Source organism: Lepidochelys kempii, chromosome 9, assembly GCF_965140285.1.
Source record: "Lepidochelys kempii isolate rLepKem1 chromosome 9, rLepKem1.hap1, whole genome shotgun sequence".
In the NCBI taxonomy this organism is placed as follows: domain Eukaryota; kingdom Metazoa; phylum Chordata; order Testudines; family Cheloniidae; genus Lepidochelys; species Lepidochelys kempii.
Genome location: NC_136388.1, coordinates 2,371,203 through 2,391,570, shown reverse-complemented (window position 1 = coordinate 2,391,570; position 20,368 = coordinate 2,371,203). Strand labels below are relative to the sequence as shown.

Below are 20,368 nucleotides of genomic sequence, written 5' to 3'. Positions count from 1 at the left end.
ATGGCATGGAGAGTATCACGGACATTTAACTAATCCAAACTCCTTTGATTATCCACTCGGGTGACACTAGTCAATAGACTTTCTATGATTATCTAGTCAAGTGCTTCTCCGTTCTCTCACAGCTGGGTGAGAGCTGGTTCACCCACGACGCCTGCACTGAGCGCTGCACCTGCAACAGCAATAACAACATCACCTGCACAGGCTGGGCGTGTGGAGTGCTGGAGAAATGCGGTGTTCAGGACGGGGAGCTGGGCTGTTACTCCCCTGGTGAGTTCTCCCTGAAAATGATTCCAGATGTGAGTTGAGTAATTAGACCTTTCTGGGCCAGAAGGACTTTTTCCAGATACTTTATTCCTTATGTGATGGCACAGGAAGGAGCTGATGGCTGATTCTTGCCAGTGCAAAGAGACAGTCAAAGACAAATCCCCTATCTTGCAATCACGGAGCTCCCTCCCCTGCAGTGGGAGTGGAGCTGGCATAGACCTTTGCAGGATCACTGGAGTTTGACCTGAGTAGGGAATGCAGAATCAAGCTCCAAATCACCCAATGCCACAAATGCAAACGTTGAACTCAAAGGGGTTGATTTAGGAAAATACCAATGGGCTGCGGGGGGGAGGCAAATTAAAAACTACCAAGAGCCTAAATCGCTCTTGTCAAGTACTCGCGTGCAGGGGTAGACACAGGTGATCTGGCACAGCTACCAGTGTGTACTTTTTTGTGCAGATCAGCTGAGATGTCTCACTCAAAAAATTGGCCCTGAATGTGACTGGCATTAACCTGGAATGTCTTCAGTCGGAATTTGCCTTAGTAAGGAGGGGCAAGATCAGGCCCTTGGAGCCCACTTCAGGCCCTTTCATAGTGATGACACCTCACACTAACACATAAGTTGTTAATTAGCCGAGGTCACTATAAAATCCTCGAAAGTCACTGGACATTTATTTAACCTTCAGGGAGAGCATCCTGTCAGGTGGCAGGAGATCCCCACTACTTCACCTTTGACCAAGTGATGCACACCTTCCTGGGCACCTGCACCTACACCCTGGTCCGAGTCTGCAACATCAGCAGTGTCGTTCCTGTGACTGTCAGTGGCAAAAACGAAGACCGAGGACAAAGAGGGGCCACATATCTCAAAGAGGTTTACATTGACATCTATGGCAACCGAATCACCCTTCAGAAGAATAAGGCAATCCTGGTACGTAGTGGGACTGTTGTATTTTGAGATCAGATAACTTAAAAGCAGCACAGAAAAACAGCCTTCGGAAAAGGGATCTTCACATTTTAGTAAGGGACAGGCATGCCTTTCGTTGATAGCCATGTGTATCACGGTCTGTGCAGCGCAGGTGTCGCTGTGTCGGTCCAGGGAAAGGTTTTGCCTCACCCATCGCGTGTATCCCAGGACGGTGACATTGAGATGTCACGTAATTTCTTGCAGCACCTATTTGCAGTATGCTGCAGCACCAATGTCCCTGCGTGAGTCATTGTCTGCAGGGCCTGATCCCAGAATCTTTGGATCCAATATCATAAATTTCCACTGCCTGAACTAGCTAAAGAACCAGGGTTCACAGTCAAAAGCTGTAGCGGACTCAAACATCTCTATATGGCTTAGACACTTGCGGTCACAGAGAGCCGCACCAGGTGAGACTGGATGACATTCTTTTGGATTAGCTAACCAGGAACCGGAGATTAAATGGAGATGTATACTCAGCCCGGCTGGTGGGGAGGGACCTGGGCCCCAACAGTGACCCTTCCAGCTGCCTGGCTAAGGCATGACATAGGAATTCTGTCCAATCCTTGGCCAGAAGTGTGGTCGCTGCAGCCCATGAGGCCTCAAAGGTTGGAATTGTGAAGGGGCTAACGTTCTGTTGGGGAATCCTCCAGATCCCCTGGAGAAAATAAACTATGAGCAGAAAAAATGTTACTAGGTGACTATGTTCTATGCTGACAAATGGTCTGTTGTCACCAGCTCAATAAAGAGAGAGTCCACACTCCGGTAAAGAACCGATTACGAGGCGTGTCCATAGGAAATGTGGGCATTTACATGGTGGTGGAAGCTGACTTTGGACTGCTAGTGAAATACGATGGAAATCAGCACTTGGAAATCAGCCTCCCAGAATCTTACTTCTCCAAGGTGAGATTCAGTGTGTTAAGAAAATAAAGGGCATCACTTCAAAGCTTGGATTTTCCTCTTCTGCTTTGCGGTTTGATTAGAATTTATTTTCTTCTCTTGCTTTATTATTACTGCTTGCAGTAATGCTGCCTGCACACACCCGTTGTTTTCTTCTCTTTTCCTTTTTACAACCAGCTACGGGTGTTTCAAAGGGATAGTTACAGGAAATGACAGAACTGGGTGCATAGCTGGCAGTTAGTTACAGAGACTACCCCCCGAGTCCCCCACAATTTGAGTGGTTTACAGAGTCCTTCCCCTCTTTGTGGCGCACAAGGGATTCTCCAGACAAAACAAACAAACAAAAAGGCCCCTGTCCCTCTCCCTCCGCGACTGAGGGAGTGAAAAAAGGTCCATCTCTCAGGCAGTCTGGCTTCTCTGCAGGCTCAGTGTCTTTCATCAGGGTTAGGGCTTGCCTCCAGCTCCGCCTTTGGGGTCACCCCTGCTTCATGCCAGGTCCATGCAGTCTCAGGGGCGGCGAGGTCTGCGAGTGCCATCCTCTTTGATGATCTGTCCCTGTAGCCAGCAATCTCTGGTCACTGCTCCTGTCGACGGCAGGCTCTCTCTTTTTAAGCTTTCTCCCTCCAGGCCGCACAAGCCTTCCAGGTGTGGCCGGTTAGTGCTGACTCAGCCCAGAAGAGCTCGTTAGCCTCCTCTCTACTGGAGGGAGTGCGTGCCCCCTCCCAAGGCAAATGCCAGGAAGTCTTAGGGAGCCACAGATATGTTGCAATATCATTTCATTTTTCCATTGGTGCACTAAGATTTTACAGTGACGGCTTGAACTGGGAAGCGCTGTGCAAGTTACTAACCGATTTTTTGCAATATTTATCCATATCTTTCCTTGGTCAGCAGTGGGGATGGGATGAGAGCCCCTTGGTTATGACATTATTCTCTTCTGCTGTAGGTATGTGGCATGTGCGGTAACTATAATGGCCAGCGTGGGGATGAGCTGCTCATGCCCAATGGCATGCAGGCTAACAACGTCACACAGTTTGGAAACAGCTGGAAAGTGGAAGCCGACAGTGATGCGGGGTAAACGTGGCTCTTTTTCATTCCCCCGCTTGTGTTGATTCAGATCACATGCTCCCTTGCAGACATTTTAACCAGATCCCTGCTCTAAAACATGCCAAGTAGAGGAAAATGCACTGGCCATGCTGCCTGGTGTATCTTCTGCACCTTCTTTGAGAAGCTGGCATTCTGTTGGGTCTCCAGCAAAGGCCACTGCCCCAGAAGGAAAGAGGTTCTTAAGTCTCGAAGGTCACAGAGGCATAGGGTGAAAGCTTTTTTCCCCTCTGTGATGAAAGTTAGTGAAATCTGTTATGTGTGTAGGGGTGGCTCAAGGATTTACCAATGAGCTACAGAACCACTCACCAGCATTTTGTCAGGTCAAATCCAGTCCCATTCAATAACAATCTGAAGTCACTAATATGTCTGATAGTGTAAGTGAAGTGAACTAGTGGTATCGGTTATTCCCTAATGGACATCCCAGTTAGCTTGAATGGGCAGTCCCAGCAGAAATGCCAAGGATTGCATGAGCATTGCATCTGAACAACTTAGGGAGGTTGTCCCTCTGTGTCAGGGCTGAGACACGCTGATGGGGTGGTGAAAGCCGGCAGTGCTCCTGGCATATGGTGACTAGAGAGAACACTGCAGCCTCCATCATTTGGCTCCTCTCACCAGCAGCCAACATTCCAGCCTGGGTGTCAGCCTGCACGGTCCTCTCCAAACTGAAACACGCCATGTTGTGCTTTCTTGCAGCTGCTTGCCAGACACACAAGAAGAGCTGGGCCCACCTTGCACGGCAGAGGAGAAGCCAGGCATTGAAAACCAGTGCAATGTTTTAAAGTCAGACACCTTCAAACCATGTCACCATCTGATTGAGCCTGACCTCTTCATCCAGACCTGCATCTACGACATGTGTAAATATGATGGCATGCTGTCCACTCTCTGTGCCATCACACAGGCCTATGTGGACACCTGCAAGAAGCAGGGAGTCATCATTAAATGGAGGACCAGCACATTCTGCCGTAAGTAGACTCAGCGTAAACAGCCTGGCATTTCGATGGCTGACAGTGGCGTGAGAATTAACGAGCGGTGTTAGCTGGGTGGTTAATTAACAAATCAAAGATGCCAGGAAGATACAGTGTCATTAGCTGCAGTTAGGACTCTGTTACAGCATGGGCCTGTGTTCATAGCTGGGCCAAATCCTGAACATTTGCATTTCCCACTGAAGTCAATAGGAGTTAAAAGTGATCAACAGCATTCACAACTAGGCCCACTTCTGAGAAGCAGCTCTGTGGTGGGTTGGTTTGAGCAGCCGAGAGGACGTTGGTAGACACGGTAACAAGGCTACAATGAAGAAGGGAGATAAGGAGACTAGAGAGCATGAGCCCTTTGAGCCTAGTGCTGCCGTCCTTACATGGCTCGGACTCATTCCAAACTCCTCTTGGCATCCATGGGGGTGTTGCCGGAGGAAGGACTAAGGGTCTGTTGCATATGAAGAGCCAGATTTGCTGACACACTCTGGCTAGCTTGTACCACTCCCGCAATGCAAGAGACAGAAATACAACTGTTGCCAGTCAGTTAAACCATGATTCTGGCTGTTTTGGGCCACCGGAGCAATGCAAAGCCGCTGGTGGATCTGGCCGTCACACTTTTCTTGTGTTTATTTTTTGAATAGTGACCAAGACTAGATGTGATACTGAACTAGACTGCTGAAAAGCACATCTCAGAGCAATGCCCAGAAACTCAGACGTGCTCATGCTAGAATTGAATTGACAGCCTCTGAGGGGCTTACCTGTTTTCAACAATAAATGAATCCATAACTATGCCATCACCATTGCATCATAAAGAAGTAACCTTTAGTGCTCTGTTGCCATCCAAGTCCTTCCAGTCAGCACCAGGCATGTCTGCTCTGGAACATCGAATAGTTCTCTGGCATTTTGTAATAATGCTGTTTTCATTCTCTTCACACAGCATTGCCTTGTCCATCCAACAGCTATTACACTGAGTGTGCTTCTCCCTGCCCAGCCACATGTAATAATATTTATGCGTCGTCCCTCTGTGAAAAGCCAGCGGAATGCACGGAAGGTTGTGTTTGCAATGAGGGTTATGTGCTTAGCGATGACCAGTGTGTACTACTGAGCGATTGTGGCTGCAGGGATGATGAAGATAACTACTACAGCGTAAGTAGTTTCTGTACCAGGTGATTATCGGCTTTAACAGCTGTAAATAGCTGCTGGAGCGTCTGCCTGCTACCCTGGTGGGTCAAATAGAAATAAATCTGCAATTACTAAACGGAGACACCTTGGATTTGATTTGCAGAGCTTCTGAGCAGCTGCAGCTCCAGATGAAGCCAGTGGAAGCTGCAGGTGCTCAGTGCTTTGGCAAATCAGAACCAAGGGATCACAGAATCATAGCAACATAGGGCTGGGTGGGACCTCCAGTGGTCATCAAGTCCATCCCCCACACTGAGTATCTTAGGTGGGTCCTCCGAAACAGAGGCCCCAGAATCAGTGGCCCCTTTTGAAAATGTGGCTGCTGGTGATTTGCCACCAATTCTGGATGTTTGGCCCTGTCCTGTTTTATGTCTAAATTAGCACACACCAGGCAATAAGACCAGCAGGTCTTCAGCTTTGTTGTCACTGTAGTGTAGCAGGGTAGAGAAAAGACAAGAGTCTGTTGCAGTGAATCCAAAGGTAACATTGTATATGTTTGTCAGGGCACAAGCGAAGCTCTCAAAATTTCTCTGTGGCCCTAACGCAGCCAACGGAATCTGGTATCCCCGCATGGGCTCTCCATGAGACTTGGCCTTGATTAGGCAGCCAAGGAATGGCCTGAACAGTCGATTACAGTTCACTTCCTTTGCTGCTGACCTTGTATTGCACACCTGGAGAAGAGCAGTGTCATGTATCATTAACACTGCATGCGTTCCCACAGGCTGGGGAGAGCTGGGTAAAACCCCACTGCAGCCACAAATGCAAGTGTCAGAAGGACAACACCATCCAGTGCCAGCTCTATGGCTGTGATGCTTGGGAGATCTGTATCCTCAACAAAAAGGGGAAATACCAATGTAAACCGACAGGTATGTGCGTCTAGGTCCTGGCAGGTGTGGGGGCGGGGGTGGGCACCAAGAGTCCATTCCACCCTCCAGTGTATCCAAGCCGGAGGCAGCCATTGTTTGTTTCACAAGGGAGGGCCATTTACCAGTGCAAGGGAACCTTAGAAGCAGAGGTAACAGTAACGTGTGCCACCCTGAGGCTGCTCTACACTGCCACTGCGGTGGAAAGGGCTCCCAGTGTAAACAAGAATTGGCCCCCAGTACTTCTGTAACAGAAAATTCACTTATCATTTTCCAAACATGACAGAACACAAGGGCTCTGACCCTCTGTGGCCTTGCTCCATGTGTTGTCCTTTTCACCTGCAGAAAGCTGGGGCAAAGTGGGCATAAAACGCTCACAGACGTTCCACTGACTTTGCCCCTCTGGGTGTGATGGTGCAAGGCGTAGAGCCGCAGCGAATCAGGCCTGCATTTGCATTTGCAATAAGTATAATTCCATTTCAGTCCTGACTGTCTGAGTGATAGTATGGTACTGATCAGAGAACATGGCAAGGTCTCCGCTCTCTGAGTGATGTGTTCTCCTAACAGACACCGAATTTGTGGAGGAAAATGGAACAACAGATTGAGATGTATTTTTTTAAACAGAAACTAACCTGATATTTGGTTGGTAACAAAGATACAAAAGGCAACGAGTTCCTATGTTATCTCTGCCAAAGGTCAAATTCAGATTACAGCGGAGAATGAAGTTTAAAAAGAAGGAAAGACTAGTGCCTATGAATCCATTGGCAATTACTCCATTGTCCTCCAGTGCATGGCTAGCCTGAGAACAACAATGAAAGAAGAGAAAAAAAAATATCACCAGGGATCAGAGCTGGACAAACGTTACCTGTTGAATGTGGCTGTCAAGGGATTGGGTTGTTTCTCATCAAATAATTGATTTGATTAATCAGTTTCTCAGATGTCTGACCAGCTCTGCTAGAGATGCTCTTGTATTTCATTGCCAAGCAAATAATTCCCCCGCTGTGATTTGCAGAGCAGGGTGGCATATTTTCTGCGGTGTAGCTGGCCAGTGTGGAAGGATGATAAAACTCCAGCCTCTTGCCTTCCCCATTTGAGCTGTCCTAGCACTCCTGTGGCACCAGAAAGAAGCAGAGCCTGTGTTTAGGAGAGCACTGGGATTTGGATTGTGGCTGGCCCCTGCATGGGCGGATGGAAAAGGGGAGAAGCCTTCTTGCACCCCTGTCCTTCTCCTTTGTGCACTTTCATGGGGGTCAGCCACATCCTACCCCTTTATTGCTTTTATCCAACACATTAAAAGCTGGTTGCGAGGTCTCGCAAACAGCAATAAATACAAAGACCTCAGAGGTAGGTGAGATGCAGGTCAGAGCCAGAGAAAGTGTCATTTCAAACATAGACACAAGGTGTAAAGGCCCCAACATTGTGTTGCAACTTATTTGAAATTCCGCTGTTGGGCAATGACCGAACTGGCACTTCTTCGAGCCCACTTTAAGCCCACTGCATTGTCATGGTGAGACTCACCCCTCTGCAGAGGAACCGTATGTGCCATGCACATCTCACAGGGCCTGTGAACCACTCAAACCTTGCTTCAGCCCAGAGGACTTCCACTGGCTCTCGGCACAGAGATGAGTTTCACCATCTGCCTGCCGGTCTGTGTGTCCATACTGTGGTATCTGAGCACCTATCGTAGCTTTCACAGGAAAGCATGTCATAACCCTCCAGCCCTTTATTAAAACTGAGCCACAGCACAGACTTGGCCCTGTTCGACTGGGCTCTGCATACACGCTGGAGGCTAATGTGACTGTTCTCTGTTAGGCTTTGGGAAGTGCCTCATCACTGGAGATCCACACTACCTGACGTTTGATGGCTTGATGCATCACTTCCAAGGCAAACATACATACATGCTGTCTCAGACTGTCTCCAGCATCCCTGACCGCCTGCCATCCTTCAGCATTGAGGGAAAGAACAAGCTTTTCCCCGGAGTGTCCCACATTTCTTTCCTCCAGGAGATACATGTCACCGTTTACAATCACACAGTGTGGTTCAGGCAGAAGAAGCAGCTTGTGGTAAGAAGTGCATTAAGCTGCACACTCCTAGTGCTGTAACATCAAAAAATGTGGAGTGACCAATAGGGATTCCTGACCATTTATAAGGTGTACTGATTATGCCACTTAGGATTTCTAGACTGCAGCAGAATGTCTCATGGTCTTTGAATGGGCCTATGAAGAACATAAATGCTGCTGTCTGGTTCCAAAATGGACTTTCAGTGTAACCACTGGAAACTCTGTCTCGTGTTTGCTCAGAGCGAAGTCTGATGCTGGCCTCAGGAACAATGCCTGAGTGCAGATGCGGGGCTGTATTTAAATAGGCATTTCACAGAATACGCATCACTATATTTGAGCCCTTTCTGCAAACTAACTAGCACACAATGCTTCTCAGTGTCTCAGCTTCTCATCATACTTTGCAAAGATTAAGCAAGTATCCCACACAGCTGCCTTGTGAGGTAGGTAAATATGGATAATGGTCCCCACTTTATAGATGGGGAAACCGAGCCACTGAGAAGTCAAGGGACCTGCTGATGATATCAGCGTCAGAGCTGGGTTTAAAATCCCTGAGTTCCTGGCTCCCAGTCTCGCTCAGGCAGGTCAGTAAACAATATTGCACTCTGGACCCAACAAGTCAGCTATTCCCAACAATGGGTCACATTTCTGCCTGGCACAGCATGATGTGCTTTCCCAGCATGGGACCACAAATGGGGCAGCTTGGGCTGGTCTTGGGAGGCACTCCCAGAGACAGGCAGCTGCTGCTGCTAACACTTCTGGCAGTAAAACCTAGTCACTGTCTTTTCTAGCCAAACCCCAGAGGGCTCCCAGAGTGGTATGAAAATATTGAAATTCAGATCAGTCTGGCTTCTTTCTACACAGCATTTAGCTACAGTGAGGAGATGAACATCAGTTGTTTATGATTATCGCTGTCTGAAAATTTCATTACAAAACCTGAAAACAGGAAAGATTAGCTGGGTGTTACATACCTCTGCTGGAAGCAGGTCTGAATTTGATCTGTCCACTGAGTTATAAATAATTCTGTCTCTGTTAGCTGGATGGAGTGAAAACCATCCCCCCTGCCCAGCCTCATGAAGGTCTTCGCATATACCAGAGACCTACAAGAATTTACATGGAGACAGATTTTGGCTTATCGCTCAGCTATGATGGTGCTGAAAACTTAGGTAAGAATGACCAAGAGAACTCACTGCAGAATGCATTGAATGCCATGTCCTATCGGAGATTCCAATCCCCAAGTAAATTGTGAACTTGCATTGTCTAACCGCATGATTCTTCTCTGTAGTATGAAATCCCAGATAACCGGTGACAAATTATTTCCCAGGAACTAGAGAGACAGCAATACTTCTCTCTGGATCCCCCAGAACATCATTGCTTTGGGTAGAATGGGGTGTGGATCCAGGGTGTTTATACACCTAATCATAGTCCCAAAGCCTTAAAATCCCAGCTGTCTTGCAGGAAAGGAAGGTCTGTTTTCCAAGAACTCAATGATATTCAATAGAATGCACCTTGCAGGGTGGGAGATCCCTTAGGTTACATCTGCACTGCAATAAAAAACCCAGGGCACTGAGCTCCAGAGCCTGAGTCAGCTGACTTGGGCTCGCAGGGCTTGGGCTGCAGGGCCAAAAATAGCTGTGTAGACATTCAGGCTCAGGCTGAAGCCCCGGCTCTGAGATCCTCCCTCCTCACAGGGCCTCAGATCTCAGGCTTCAGCCCGAGCTCGAACATCTGCTCTGCTATTTTTAGCCTGGCAGCCCAAGCCCCACAAGCCTGAGTCAGCTGGTCTGGGCAAGCCGCAGCCGTGCTGCAGGTCTTCCATTGCCGTGTAGATGTACCATTCCAGAGCAAGTGGACTGTATCGGAGAGGTGAGTCGAGGATATATGTCAGTCTGTAGGGTGTGTGGGGGAGAAAGTGAGATGTGCGCACAAGTATGTGGGCTGTGTAGGAGCCCTTGGGCAGAGGTGTCCTATAAATAAGGGTAATTATTATCAACGAGCAGCGATTCCCTTTATGTCGCCAGTATAAGTGGGTCTAGCCCTGCAGGAGTTCTGAATGCAGGTCTGTCTCCCATGCACAGGGCACCTGCCACATTCTCAGCCTGTGGCATGGCTCATGCTGGGGGGCTGCCTAACTTTCCATTCTGTGTCACCTGTGCACTTGTGGCTACGAGTTTCTTTCCATCGGCTTTTCCTTCTGGCCCCATTAGATATAACCCTGGCCAACACCTACAAGAACAAAGTCGAAGGCTTGTGCGGCAACTTTGATGGGAAGTATAAAAACGACTTTACCAAGCCAGATGGCACTCGAGTGAAGGATGTGGATGTGTTTGGGGAAAGCTGGAAAGTCCCCATCACAAGAACATTCCCCCGGCGCAGGTACTGGCCCTGCATATATACAGACCAGACTTGGCTCCTGAAAGGCAGTTCATTAAACCCTAGTTAATGTTCCAGGAGGTAATGCACTGCGTAGTGCATCTCTGATCTTTCTTCTCCCTCTCTGGGTCCACCTATGTATTTGTCCTGCTCACTGCTAAGGTGAGGAAGTGACAGCGCCCTTGTGTGTGGAGAGCATGGGCCTGAGGCATCACTGCACTGGTCCAGTTTCATGCCCATGACTTCCAAGGAGTCAACCCCATAAACCCAGAGGGATAGAGAGGTGACTCAGACCCTGTGTCCAGCTGGACTCTCAGGCCTTTCTGCAGGAAGGTGTCAATTACTCCTCCCTGCCTGTTGGGTGGGATGATCCAAGGGAGGGCAGGCTCCATTGCCAGCATCTGCCCTCCCTCTGGGATTCTGTCAGGGACTGCCGTGATCCCTGCCAAAGCAGGCTGCTGTGGCGATGGTGTCAATTCATTGCACCTCCTCGCTTCCCTACCTAGGCTCCCTTCCCAGCCACATGGACAGTGCTGACCCACCGTTAAGTCCCTGACCCAGAGGGTTTTTTCCCCTGATAGTCAAAGAGCAGATGGAATGAGTTAGAACACTGCTTGTTGCAGCAGGCTGTCTGGTAGAACATAAGCAAACAATATACAGGCCCGGGGCGACCCAAATGTGTCCCAGGAGTCAGATACACAGAGTCAGGTTGGCCTTCAGGCACCTGGCAATGGTCCATTAGCGCTCTTGGCATTGAAAAGTGATGGTACCTTCGAGATACAATTGTCCTAGTTCAGCTGTGTCATTGTGGCCACCCCTTGAGAGGCATCTAGTGGGCTGGAGGCAGGAATTGCTGGGTGAAATCTCTGGCCTATAGTATGCAGGACATCTAACTGGATGGTCGTAACAGTCCCGTCTGACTTTAAAATCCAGGAACCGGTGAGATCCTGTGGAGGCGCTCTAATACTCCTCTGATGTTGTGTTCATCCATCTCCTTCAACGTAGGTGCCAGGATCCTAGGTCTATCTGCTTAAACTTAGACCTGCCCATGGCACTGCACTAGCTCACTGTACTACCAAGAGCATATTCAGGTGAATGCTGGACATACCGAGAAAACGGATGGTCAGTCAATCTTTTATTCATTACAGGCGAGAAGTCCTTTCAGACGAGGAGCTTGACAATGTCGAGTTAAACACAGGGCTCGCTGGAGGCTGCGATCCCAGTGAGCTGAGCCTTGTGAACGCCACTTCCAAGTGTGGGATTCTTACCGATCCAAAAGGTCCCTTTGTAAAGTGTCAGTCCAATGTCTCCGTCGAGTTCTTCCAGATGTGAGTACCTTAGAGACACACACGCTGTTCTCCTGTTATTCTCTCCTGATCCTGGCAAGTGCTGCCAGTGTAGTCCTTGGAAATTGAGGGGGACTCAGGCCCAAGATTTGCATTAGCAAGTGATAAGATTCTGCTTGAGCATTTTTCAAGGGTATGTTTGTGTCTCTGTCTGATGAGGAATTCGCACTATCCCTAGCTCTGAAAGGTAGCGTAGCAAAGCGAAGACTCGCCACCGGCAGCGCCTCCTGCTGGTCGTCTGGGAATTAGCTCTTTTCCAGCCTGGGAGTGCCCTCTGCTGGCCAGTGGCTCACCTGCCTCAGGCCCAGTGTCCCTCCCAGACCCCGGTGCCCCTTTACCTCGGGGTTCTGCCCCCACAGTACCCCCACACTCTGGGTCTCCCCTCCCGGGGGAACCCCCAATCCTCTAAACCCACCTTGCCTCAATGACCAGGGCCGGCTCTACAGTTTTTGCCGCCCCAACCAGTGAAAACAACTGCCACCGCCACGGAGAAACAGCCCCCCCTTTCAAACTGCCGCCCCAAGCACCTGCTTGGAACACTGGTGCCTGATGCCAGCCCTGCCAGTGGCTACTGCCAGCCATCATCTAGCCCCCTGTCCCTGGGGCAGACTGCAGCCTGTAACGGCCACTCATCATTGGCAAGGAGGTTGGACCTGCTGCCTTTGCCCATCCCCGGGCTGCCCCTCTGCAGCCCCAGTACCTTCTTGGGCCTTTAACAGGGCCTCAGCCTGGGGATTTACCAGGCTGGAGCTCCCCAGCTCCTCTTGCCCTTTTCCCCAGCACTGCTCTGCTTCAGATACCCTGCTCCCAGGCAGCCAGCCCTTCCCACGCCAGGGCTAGAGAGAGACACTTCCAGCTCCTGGCCCCCAGCCCTCTTATCAGGGCCAGCTGGGCCCGGACTAAGCTGGCCACAGCTGTGGTCAGCTACTCCCTCAGCTGCTCTCACTGCTTTTCCCAGCCGCAGCCCTCGTCAGGGCTGCCTTGAACCCCTGTTCTGCCGTAGTGGGCAGCTGCCCCACCACAGGTAGCTTTTCCCTTTTGTTGCACAGCCATGTTTGCACTGGTAACCCTTACACTTGCAAGCTAGATTTCTGAGAGACAAGGTGGGGAAGGGAATATTTTTTATTGGACCAACGTATTTTGGTGAGAGAGACAAGCTTCTGAGCCACACACTTCTTCTTCAGCTCTGTGTGGCTCAAGAGCTTGTCTTTCTCACTAACAGGGATTTGGCCAATAAAAGATACTACCTCCCCCACCTTGTCTCTCTAGTAACTTGGGCCCGACACGGCCACAACTACACGGCATACAAGCTGGATTCTTCAAAGGAGCCTAAGGAATTTAGGAATCCAACACCCATTAAAATTCAGTGAGATTTGGGTGTCTAACTCCCATAGGCTCCTTTGGAAATTCCAGCTGTAATGTTTAGTGACTTGTAAAATGCAGCCTTTATGCTCCTGACAAAAAGGCTGAAACTGTCAGTGCCACTTCTTGCCTGCACCACGCAGGCGTCTCCCAAGGACCATAGTCATTTGCCCTGTTGGCTTCAATGAGAACTTCCTCGGTTATGTTTTGGGCCTCTGCTAGCATCCTGCAGTTTGCAGGTAACTCACTTGAAACCTCTGGGGATCCCATTGATGCATCCCATCACAGGCACGGACACAGGCCTGCCAAGGCTCCTGCACTTAGCAGGCTGCACCTGCAGTTGGGATCCTTCCGTCAGCGTGTAAATGTCATGGGACCCACATCTACCACAACACTGCAAACACTGGATGTGCAAACACAGTTAACACCCACTGTGTGGCCCCTTTATGCAGCCAGAGTTGTGTGAAGGGAAAGGAGTCAGGCCCCCTATTCATTCGCCAACAAATAATGAAACTCCTCACTCGACACCTCAGAACTTCCCTGGATGGTCTGCTCTGTCTTCTCAGTAAGGGCCTGATTTTTAGAGGGGCTTAGCACCTGCCCCCCGTCTCCCCACCACACACACACACTGAAGTCAGAGGAATGTTACAGACATTAGACAGCTCCAAAAATCCGGCCAATGTTCAAGATGATGAGGTCAGGTGACAGGGTCACAATGGATCAATGTTAATGGTGAGTGTGCATATGGGACGGGTCTGGAGGGGTGGTATGAGGCCAGGTCTACACTATAAACTTAGATCAATACAATTACACACCCTGAGCAATGTCATTATACTCACCTAACCCCCGTGTAGACAGCGCAATATTGATGGGAGAGTGTCTCAAGTTGACATAGCTACAGCCTGTCTGGGAGGTGGATTAACAGCGCTGAAGGGAGACGCTCTCCCGTCCCGTCCCGTCCCGTCGGTATAGTAGCATCTTCACTGAAGCCCTCCACTGCGCCGATGCAGCATTTAGACCTGCCCGGAGTGTGTGTATGGGTGTGTGCTCTCAAACATAGCTGCACTAGGAAATCCTTCGCCTCCTAGCAATATGCCGCCCATTATCAATCTGAAACAGCTCTGTCACCAAACAGGAACAGAGAGACCGAAGGAATGGCCCTGCTCTGAAATACTCATGTCCCTGCTTCTTGCGTGGGCATATGTGCATATGCTGCATGTTAGCTGCAGCCACTGTAGAATAAATGGCCTCATCTTCCCAAGGACCCACAACTGTTTCCTCTCTCGCTACTCAGTCAGCAAAGGGCCCCATGTGGAAGCAGGGGAAAAGCAGTAACTATTGTATTCGGCATGAATGCCTTCTCATGTTGCACACAGGGGCTGTGCCTTTGACCTGTGTACGGAAGCCGAGAACAATGCTGTGCTGTGTCGGCACCTGGAGCAGTACGCGCTGGTCTGTCAGGAGAATGGGATCACTTTGGAAAACTGGAGAGCACAGACGCCTTGTGGTGAGAATAGAAGAGCCCTTTATAGGACCCAGAAATCAGGGTTTGCCGCTGGGAAGATCCCCCAGGATCTGAGGTCTGATTCTTTACCCGGAAGCTGCCAAGAGTCAGCTCTTTACTGGGCTTTAAAAATAACCCTAACCCCATCCTCCCCTCAGCTCTTGTGGTGTCTTTGCATGGATCCAGGGGCACAGGCCAGTTGGCATGCTGGCTCAACCAGCCCCCTCCTGCTCTCCCTCTTCTGAATTGTCTTACTGAGTCCTAGGCTGGCTTGTCTCACCTAGGCCCTGTTTCAGCCAGCTACTCAAGAGAGCTAGGAGAGAAACCGTTTTTCTGTCCTACGGACATTCTTTAAGAGACTGTGTAATTTTCCCATCCCAAATCTGAATGAAAAGCCAAATCTTGAAAATTTTCACCAATCAAAAATCTGAAAAGAAAAAAAAACAATCTGTTTGGGTCAATTGAATCCCTGCCATTTGATAATTTGGAAATGCTTTGCTTCAGCCTTGGCCTTTTTTTAGTCCATATTTACTACCATTTTGGAACAGAAAGTCATTTTGCCTTGAAAAAACAAATCTTTTCACTTTGAAAATCCCATTTTAACAATTTTGAAACTTTTCCCCCAAACTTTTTGGGTCAGAAGATTCAACAGAACAACCTGGGCTTTGCAAACAGGGCTGGTTTCAATCAATCCACCTTTTTTGGTGAAAAACCTGATCACCAAAAAATTCCCGATCACCAGCTCTAGTACTTAAGCACACGGCTGACTTTAAGCATGTGAACAGTCGCACTGAGATCACTGATCCGCAGACCTGAGAGCAGGAAGCATGTGCAAGATTAATTCTGCCATTTCCTAACTCTCGAGTGCTTGAATTGCAACTTGAATGTTCTTCTAAAACATATATGGACCATTTCACCTACCCCTGAAATGCAGCCACCTCTGGGGTAGGAAGGGCAATATATAAATAACACCCAGCAGTGGTTCAGGACTGCGGAGGAAGGACGCCTTCTCCAGCTGAAAGCACAGTGGGGATTTTCACAAGGCTCAGCGTATGTCCCCATGTGTAGTAGCGCCCTGATTCAATTTGGCTCTCCCAATTTTTCTTGCAGAGATGCAGTGTCCCCCAAACAGCAAGTACAGCAGCTGCATGACTGCGTGCCCAGATTCCTGCGGCAACCTGGCAGCCTCCTCCGAGTGCGAGTCGCCCTGTGTCGAAGGCTGCGAATGCCTCCCTGGATACGTTCTCAGTGGCTATGACTGCGTGCCCTACAAGGAGTGTGGCTGCAGCTTCCTCAACACATATTATAAGGTATGGTAGGAAGTGCCTGAAGAACGCCAGCCTGGCACACTCTGAGAGGTGATCAGCACCTGGTGTCGAGTATTACTCTCCCCATTAGTGATTTCCTTTCCTTCCCGTTCTCGTCAGCATGCTGCTCTTGGTTAGCAGCCAACAGCAGTTCATGCCCTGACATCCTGGGCCCTCAAGAGAGGGAAGGCAAAGGAAGGGAACATTACGCACTGCCAGTGAATCTCTGACACGCTGTCTGCGGGAAGCATGCAGAGCAGTGCAGTAAGAGCATGCTCTCTGGGATCCCATGTGCTTGCCTTGTGAAGTCCATGTTCATTCTGTCCCATCGTTGCTCTGAATAATTACACATGGGAATCCGAGAGTAAGATTATACTCTGGGGTTCCAAAGATGTAAAAATCCAGTTACAAAAGTCCGGATTAGTACCCTCGCTGTGGGCCCGATCCTATGAGGTGGCGCTAACATGGGATGTGCTCAAAATCTTGCAGAACTAGACCCTGCATGAAGATTTCTGCAAATAGGGCCTGACCCTGCAAACTGAGGCGCACCCTGAGGCAGGCTCAGACTTCATGGAAGCAGCTTCATGGCTTGAGGTTTAAATGCTATAGCTCTGATGTGCACAAGCACTAAACCTGAACAGATCACTATTCAAGACAGCTCTCTGTGATGATCAGAGGAACATGCCAGGGGTTTGCCAGAGGTGTGGCACGTGGCACAGAGCTACGTGGCCATAAGCCCCCATAGGATGGGAGTGCAGCGGGCTGCAGCTGCTGCTGTCTCTGGTCCCAAGCTCTAATTGGACATTGCCTGGCTGCACAGGGCACTGAGCTGGGGTGAGGATCCATCACTCATTCTCAAACCCTTGGGTGACCTTTTTACTTGGGCTCTCCTTTAGTCTTTAGGAGCAGGCCTAGGGCTTCCCAGGCTACTGGGGTCCCTAGGCTGCTGGTTTGCTTTCTCTACGTACCTTACCCAACTGCAAAGGGCCCACTCCTGCTCCCACTGAAGTGAACAGGACATTTGGTATAGACTTAGTGGGAACAGGATTGGGTCCCTAGTGCATCCTTCCTATTGCCCTGGCTGATTTGATTAGATGCCTTTACACCTTAACTGTTCTCTTCCAGACTGGAGAAACGTTTGTGACCGAGGACTGCTCTCAGACTTGTGAGTGCACAGCTAGTTCCAGCGTTGCCTGTACTAGGGCAGCGTGTTCCAGCCGAGAGATCTGTGCCGTCGCTAACTTCACACGCGGATGCTACACGCGTGAGTCACTTCCTAACCACGTTGCTTGGGCTCTGGGGCTGTGAAGTCTTTGCTGTGTGTTTGTCTACCAGCGAAATGCATCACTGTGGAGGGTCTTGTAGCTGTGTTGGTCCCAGGATGTTAGAGAGACAAGGCGGGTGAGGTCATATATGGGAAGAAGACCTGAGGAAGAGCTCTGAGTGGCCCAAAGCTCATCTCCCTCACCAGCAGAAGCTGGTCCAATAAAAGCTATCCCCTCCCACACCTTGTTGTGTTATGTGGGGACAGTGGCACCAGCCTTGTACAGAAAAACCATTGACTGGAGCACAGGACGAGCATCCTGAATTGAGCTGATATGGGATGGCAAGCACCAAAGGGAAGTGCCCTAAAAATACAGGGCTGGTCCAGTATGACTGGTTACTGGAACCTACAGCAGAAAGCATCACCGGGGTAGGCAATTCTGAGATGCTGACCTGTTTCTCTCTCATTTCTCTAGCTGGCCCATGTCTGCAGAATCTTTGTGAGAATGGTGGGACTTGTATTGAGGATACAAGCGAATCCAGCAACAGCTCTTCCAACTTCACTTGTGTGTGCCCTGACGGATACGAGGGGTCTCTCTGTGAGGCTGAAACACCAGGTAAAAAAGCTATTTTGAATGTCATTCGAAAGTTAAGTGCTGCAGCAGCAAAAACCTTGTGCGCTGAGTATGGACAGTGTGGCCCAAAGGTCACAGAAAGGCTACGTGACCAGGACATACAGAACCTGATTCTGCTCTCGGTTACACTTGTGCAAATCAGGAATTGCTCTGCTGAAGGCAGTGGAGTGAGGTCAATGAGAGAGCAGAATCAGGCCCATGCCATGTTTTAGGGCACTAGATTTAACCACACTGGTCTAAGGGTCCGATCCTGCAAACCCTTGATTGTGTGAGTAGTGAAGCCCACTGAAGCCCTTTAGAGTACTCCTGTGTGTAAGGGCCTGCAGGGCCAGCGTCGTGGTCCCCTTGAGGTCAATGGAAGGTCTACCCTGGCGCGGAGCAGGACGCATGCTCTGCAGTGCTTGACAGAGGCGTTCCAGCCAAATGGCATATTCACATTAACAAATGGCTGCTTAGTAGAACGGCCTGCCGCCATTAGCGGGGCTCGCAGCTCCACACCCTGCAGGAGTTAGGAGGGGCCTTGGCACACCTGTTTCTGGGTGGCATCACAGAGACGGGGCTCTGATGCTCCCTGCCCGAGGAGCAGTTCACATCACGCCCAGGTACCTGTGCGTCCGCACTGGGTTATGCCGTAGGACAGCCTCCTGCAGCGCCCTACCCTTGTGGCTGCAGAAGGGGCGTGCGCCAGATTACCGTGGCGCACATGGGGTGCTCTGTTTGGAGGGAAGAAAGTTAGACCTCCAAATGGGGAACAGCTGTTAGCTCTGGTAGCTCGCTGGAGAGATGGTCCAGCCCAGTGCTGGGCGGCACTGGGGCCTGGATCTGTCCCAGGCTTGCATTCCAGAAGCCCATCTGCACAATGTCAGTCAGTCAGTTAGACAGACACGCACATTTGCTGTTTGGATCATGGAGCTAGCAGTTCCATAGTAAGTCTGAGATGGCATTTCCAGCACTTTTCCCTTGCACTCATCTCCTGTGTACTAAACCAGGCTCCTATTTCTCACTCAGTTGTCCCACTGAAAGGTGTCAGCTCTCTGGTCTACATCATTGTGGGAGTTTCAGCAGGAATCATCGTCCTCGCTGTGATCATCTCCCTGGTTGTGTGGCGATCCAGGTTAAGGTACGGCATTTCCCAACTGCTGCAGCTCAGCAGGGCCGAGGGGCATCTCCCCCAGTTCAGGGTTTGTCAGCTCTCAGAGCATTCACACTACGTACATCATGCCTCAAACCCAGAACAGCCAGGAGTGGGCCAGACTATTCAAGGCACCATTTTAAACAGTGTCTGATCTCTGTTGCACTGCCGGTAAGAAGAGGAGTGCACCTTTTTATTTCTTGTTAACTTTTCTTTACAGAATTAACAGGAAAAATTCACGGGAATTCCACAGAAGGAGGAATTTGTCTTTGACCCAATCAAGAGATGCGCTGGACCAGAACTCACATGTGCCAGACTACAGCTCCGTTACCAATGCTGCATTTGAGTAGGATGAAAATCAGTCACGTTTTAATTACTGGCATTTTTTTCTTCCATCTGTTTGTTTTTGTTTTTGTTTTTTTTTTGCTGTTGTATTCTAACAAGTGTTTCTAACCCTTTCCTAAACAATAATAATGTCTAATAAACCACTGTACTTCTGAATGCTCTACTATGCTCTGTTCTTCCTAATGTCTCCTGCAAACCCTTGTTGAAGCCACTTCGTCCTGACTCTCACTAGAGATCTCATTGACTTCAGGTGCACTGCTTGTTTGAGTCGGGACTGGATGGAATTCACCCCGCACAAGGCTTAGCAACAATTACTTCCCACATGGCCTAGACACCACTAACGCCCCACGTCAGCCCAGAGAGCCCAGTGCTGGCTCTGTACAATTATCCACTGACATGGGTGGGTTTCCTTGACTATGCCAGGAGGTTTGGATCAGGATCTCTTTGCTGGTCTTCCATTGAATTTCAGGTTTGCTGTCAATTATATAGGGGATGAACAATAATTAAGTCTCTCCTTTGTTCCTGCTGGAATATTACTTACTATTACTCTAAAAACCATTACGCTGCCCCCTTATGTGTATGCACACTCCCTTAAGTGCTGATTCATTCACATCCCATCAGCAGGGCTGGATTTCCAGTTAGGCACAGTGGGTAGGTGCCTAGGGGCGCTGGCATTCTAGGGGCACCTTACCTCTCTGAAACGGTGTGCAACACTAAGGTCAGCTGTAGGCGGGGGGGGGCACTAAAGATGCGGTGCCTAGGGGCACGTAAAGTGTAAATCCGGCCCTGCACATCAGCC

General features: G+C 49.7%; 1 protein-coding gene across 1 annotated transcript in view; it reads left to right on the top strand.

Moving 5' to 3' along the window:
• The window catches only part of LOC144930861 (zonadhesin-like), a 31,900-nt gene extending 12,198 nt beyond the window's left edge, over positions 1–19,702 (top strand). The window contains exons 11-27 of the mRNA XM_078854319.1: positions 123–267; positions 951–1,192; positions 1,964–2,128; positions 3,069–3,196; positions 3,923–4,191; positions 5,141–5,349; positions 6,104–6,248; positions 8,058–8,308; positions 9,339–9,468; positions 10,510–10,678; positions 11,824–12,003; positions 14,760–14,890; positions 15,998–16,197; positions 17,320–17,458; positions 17,934–18,074; positions 19,101–19,212; positions 19,445–19,702. Of these exons, the coding sequence (XP_078710445.1) occupies positions 123–267; positions 951–1,192; positions 1,964–2,128; positions 3,069–3,196; positions 3,923–4,191; positions 5,141–5,349; positions 6,104–6,248; positions 8,058–8,308; positions 9,339–9,468; positions 10,510–10,678; positions 11,824–12,003; positions 14,760–14,890; positions 15,998–16,197; positions 17,320–17,458; positions 17,934–18,074; positions 19,101–19,212; positions 19,445–19,574 (2,886 nt within the window). The 3' untranslated portion in view covers positions 19,575–19,702. The remainder of the gene's footprint in view (positions 1–122; positions 268–950; positions 1,193–1,963; positions 2,129–3,068; positions 3,197–3,922; positions 4,192–5,140; positions 5,350–6,103; positions 6,249–8,057; positions 8,309–9,338; positions 9,469–10,509; positions 10,679–11,823; positions 12,004–14,759; positions 14,891–15,997; positions 16,198–17,319; positions 17,459–17,933; positions 18,075–19,100; positions 19,213–19,444) is intronic.
• The last annotated feature ends 666 nt before the right edge of the window (positions 19,703–20,368 follow it).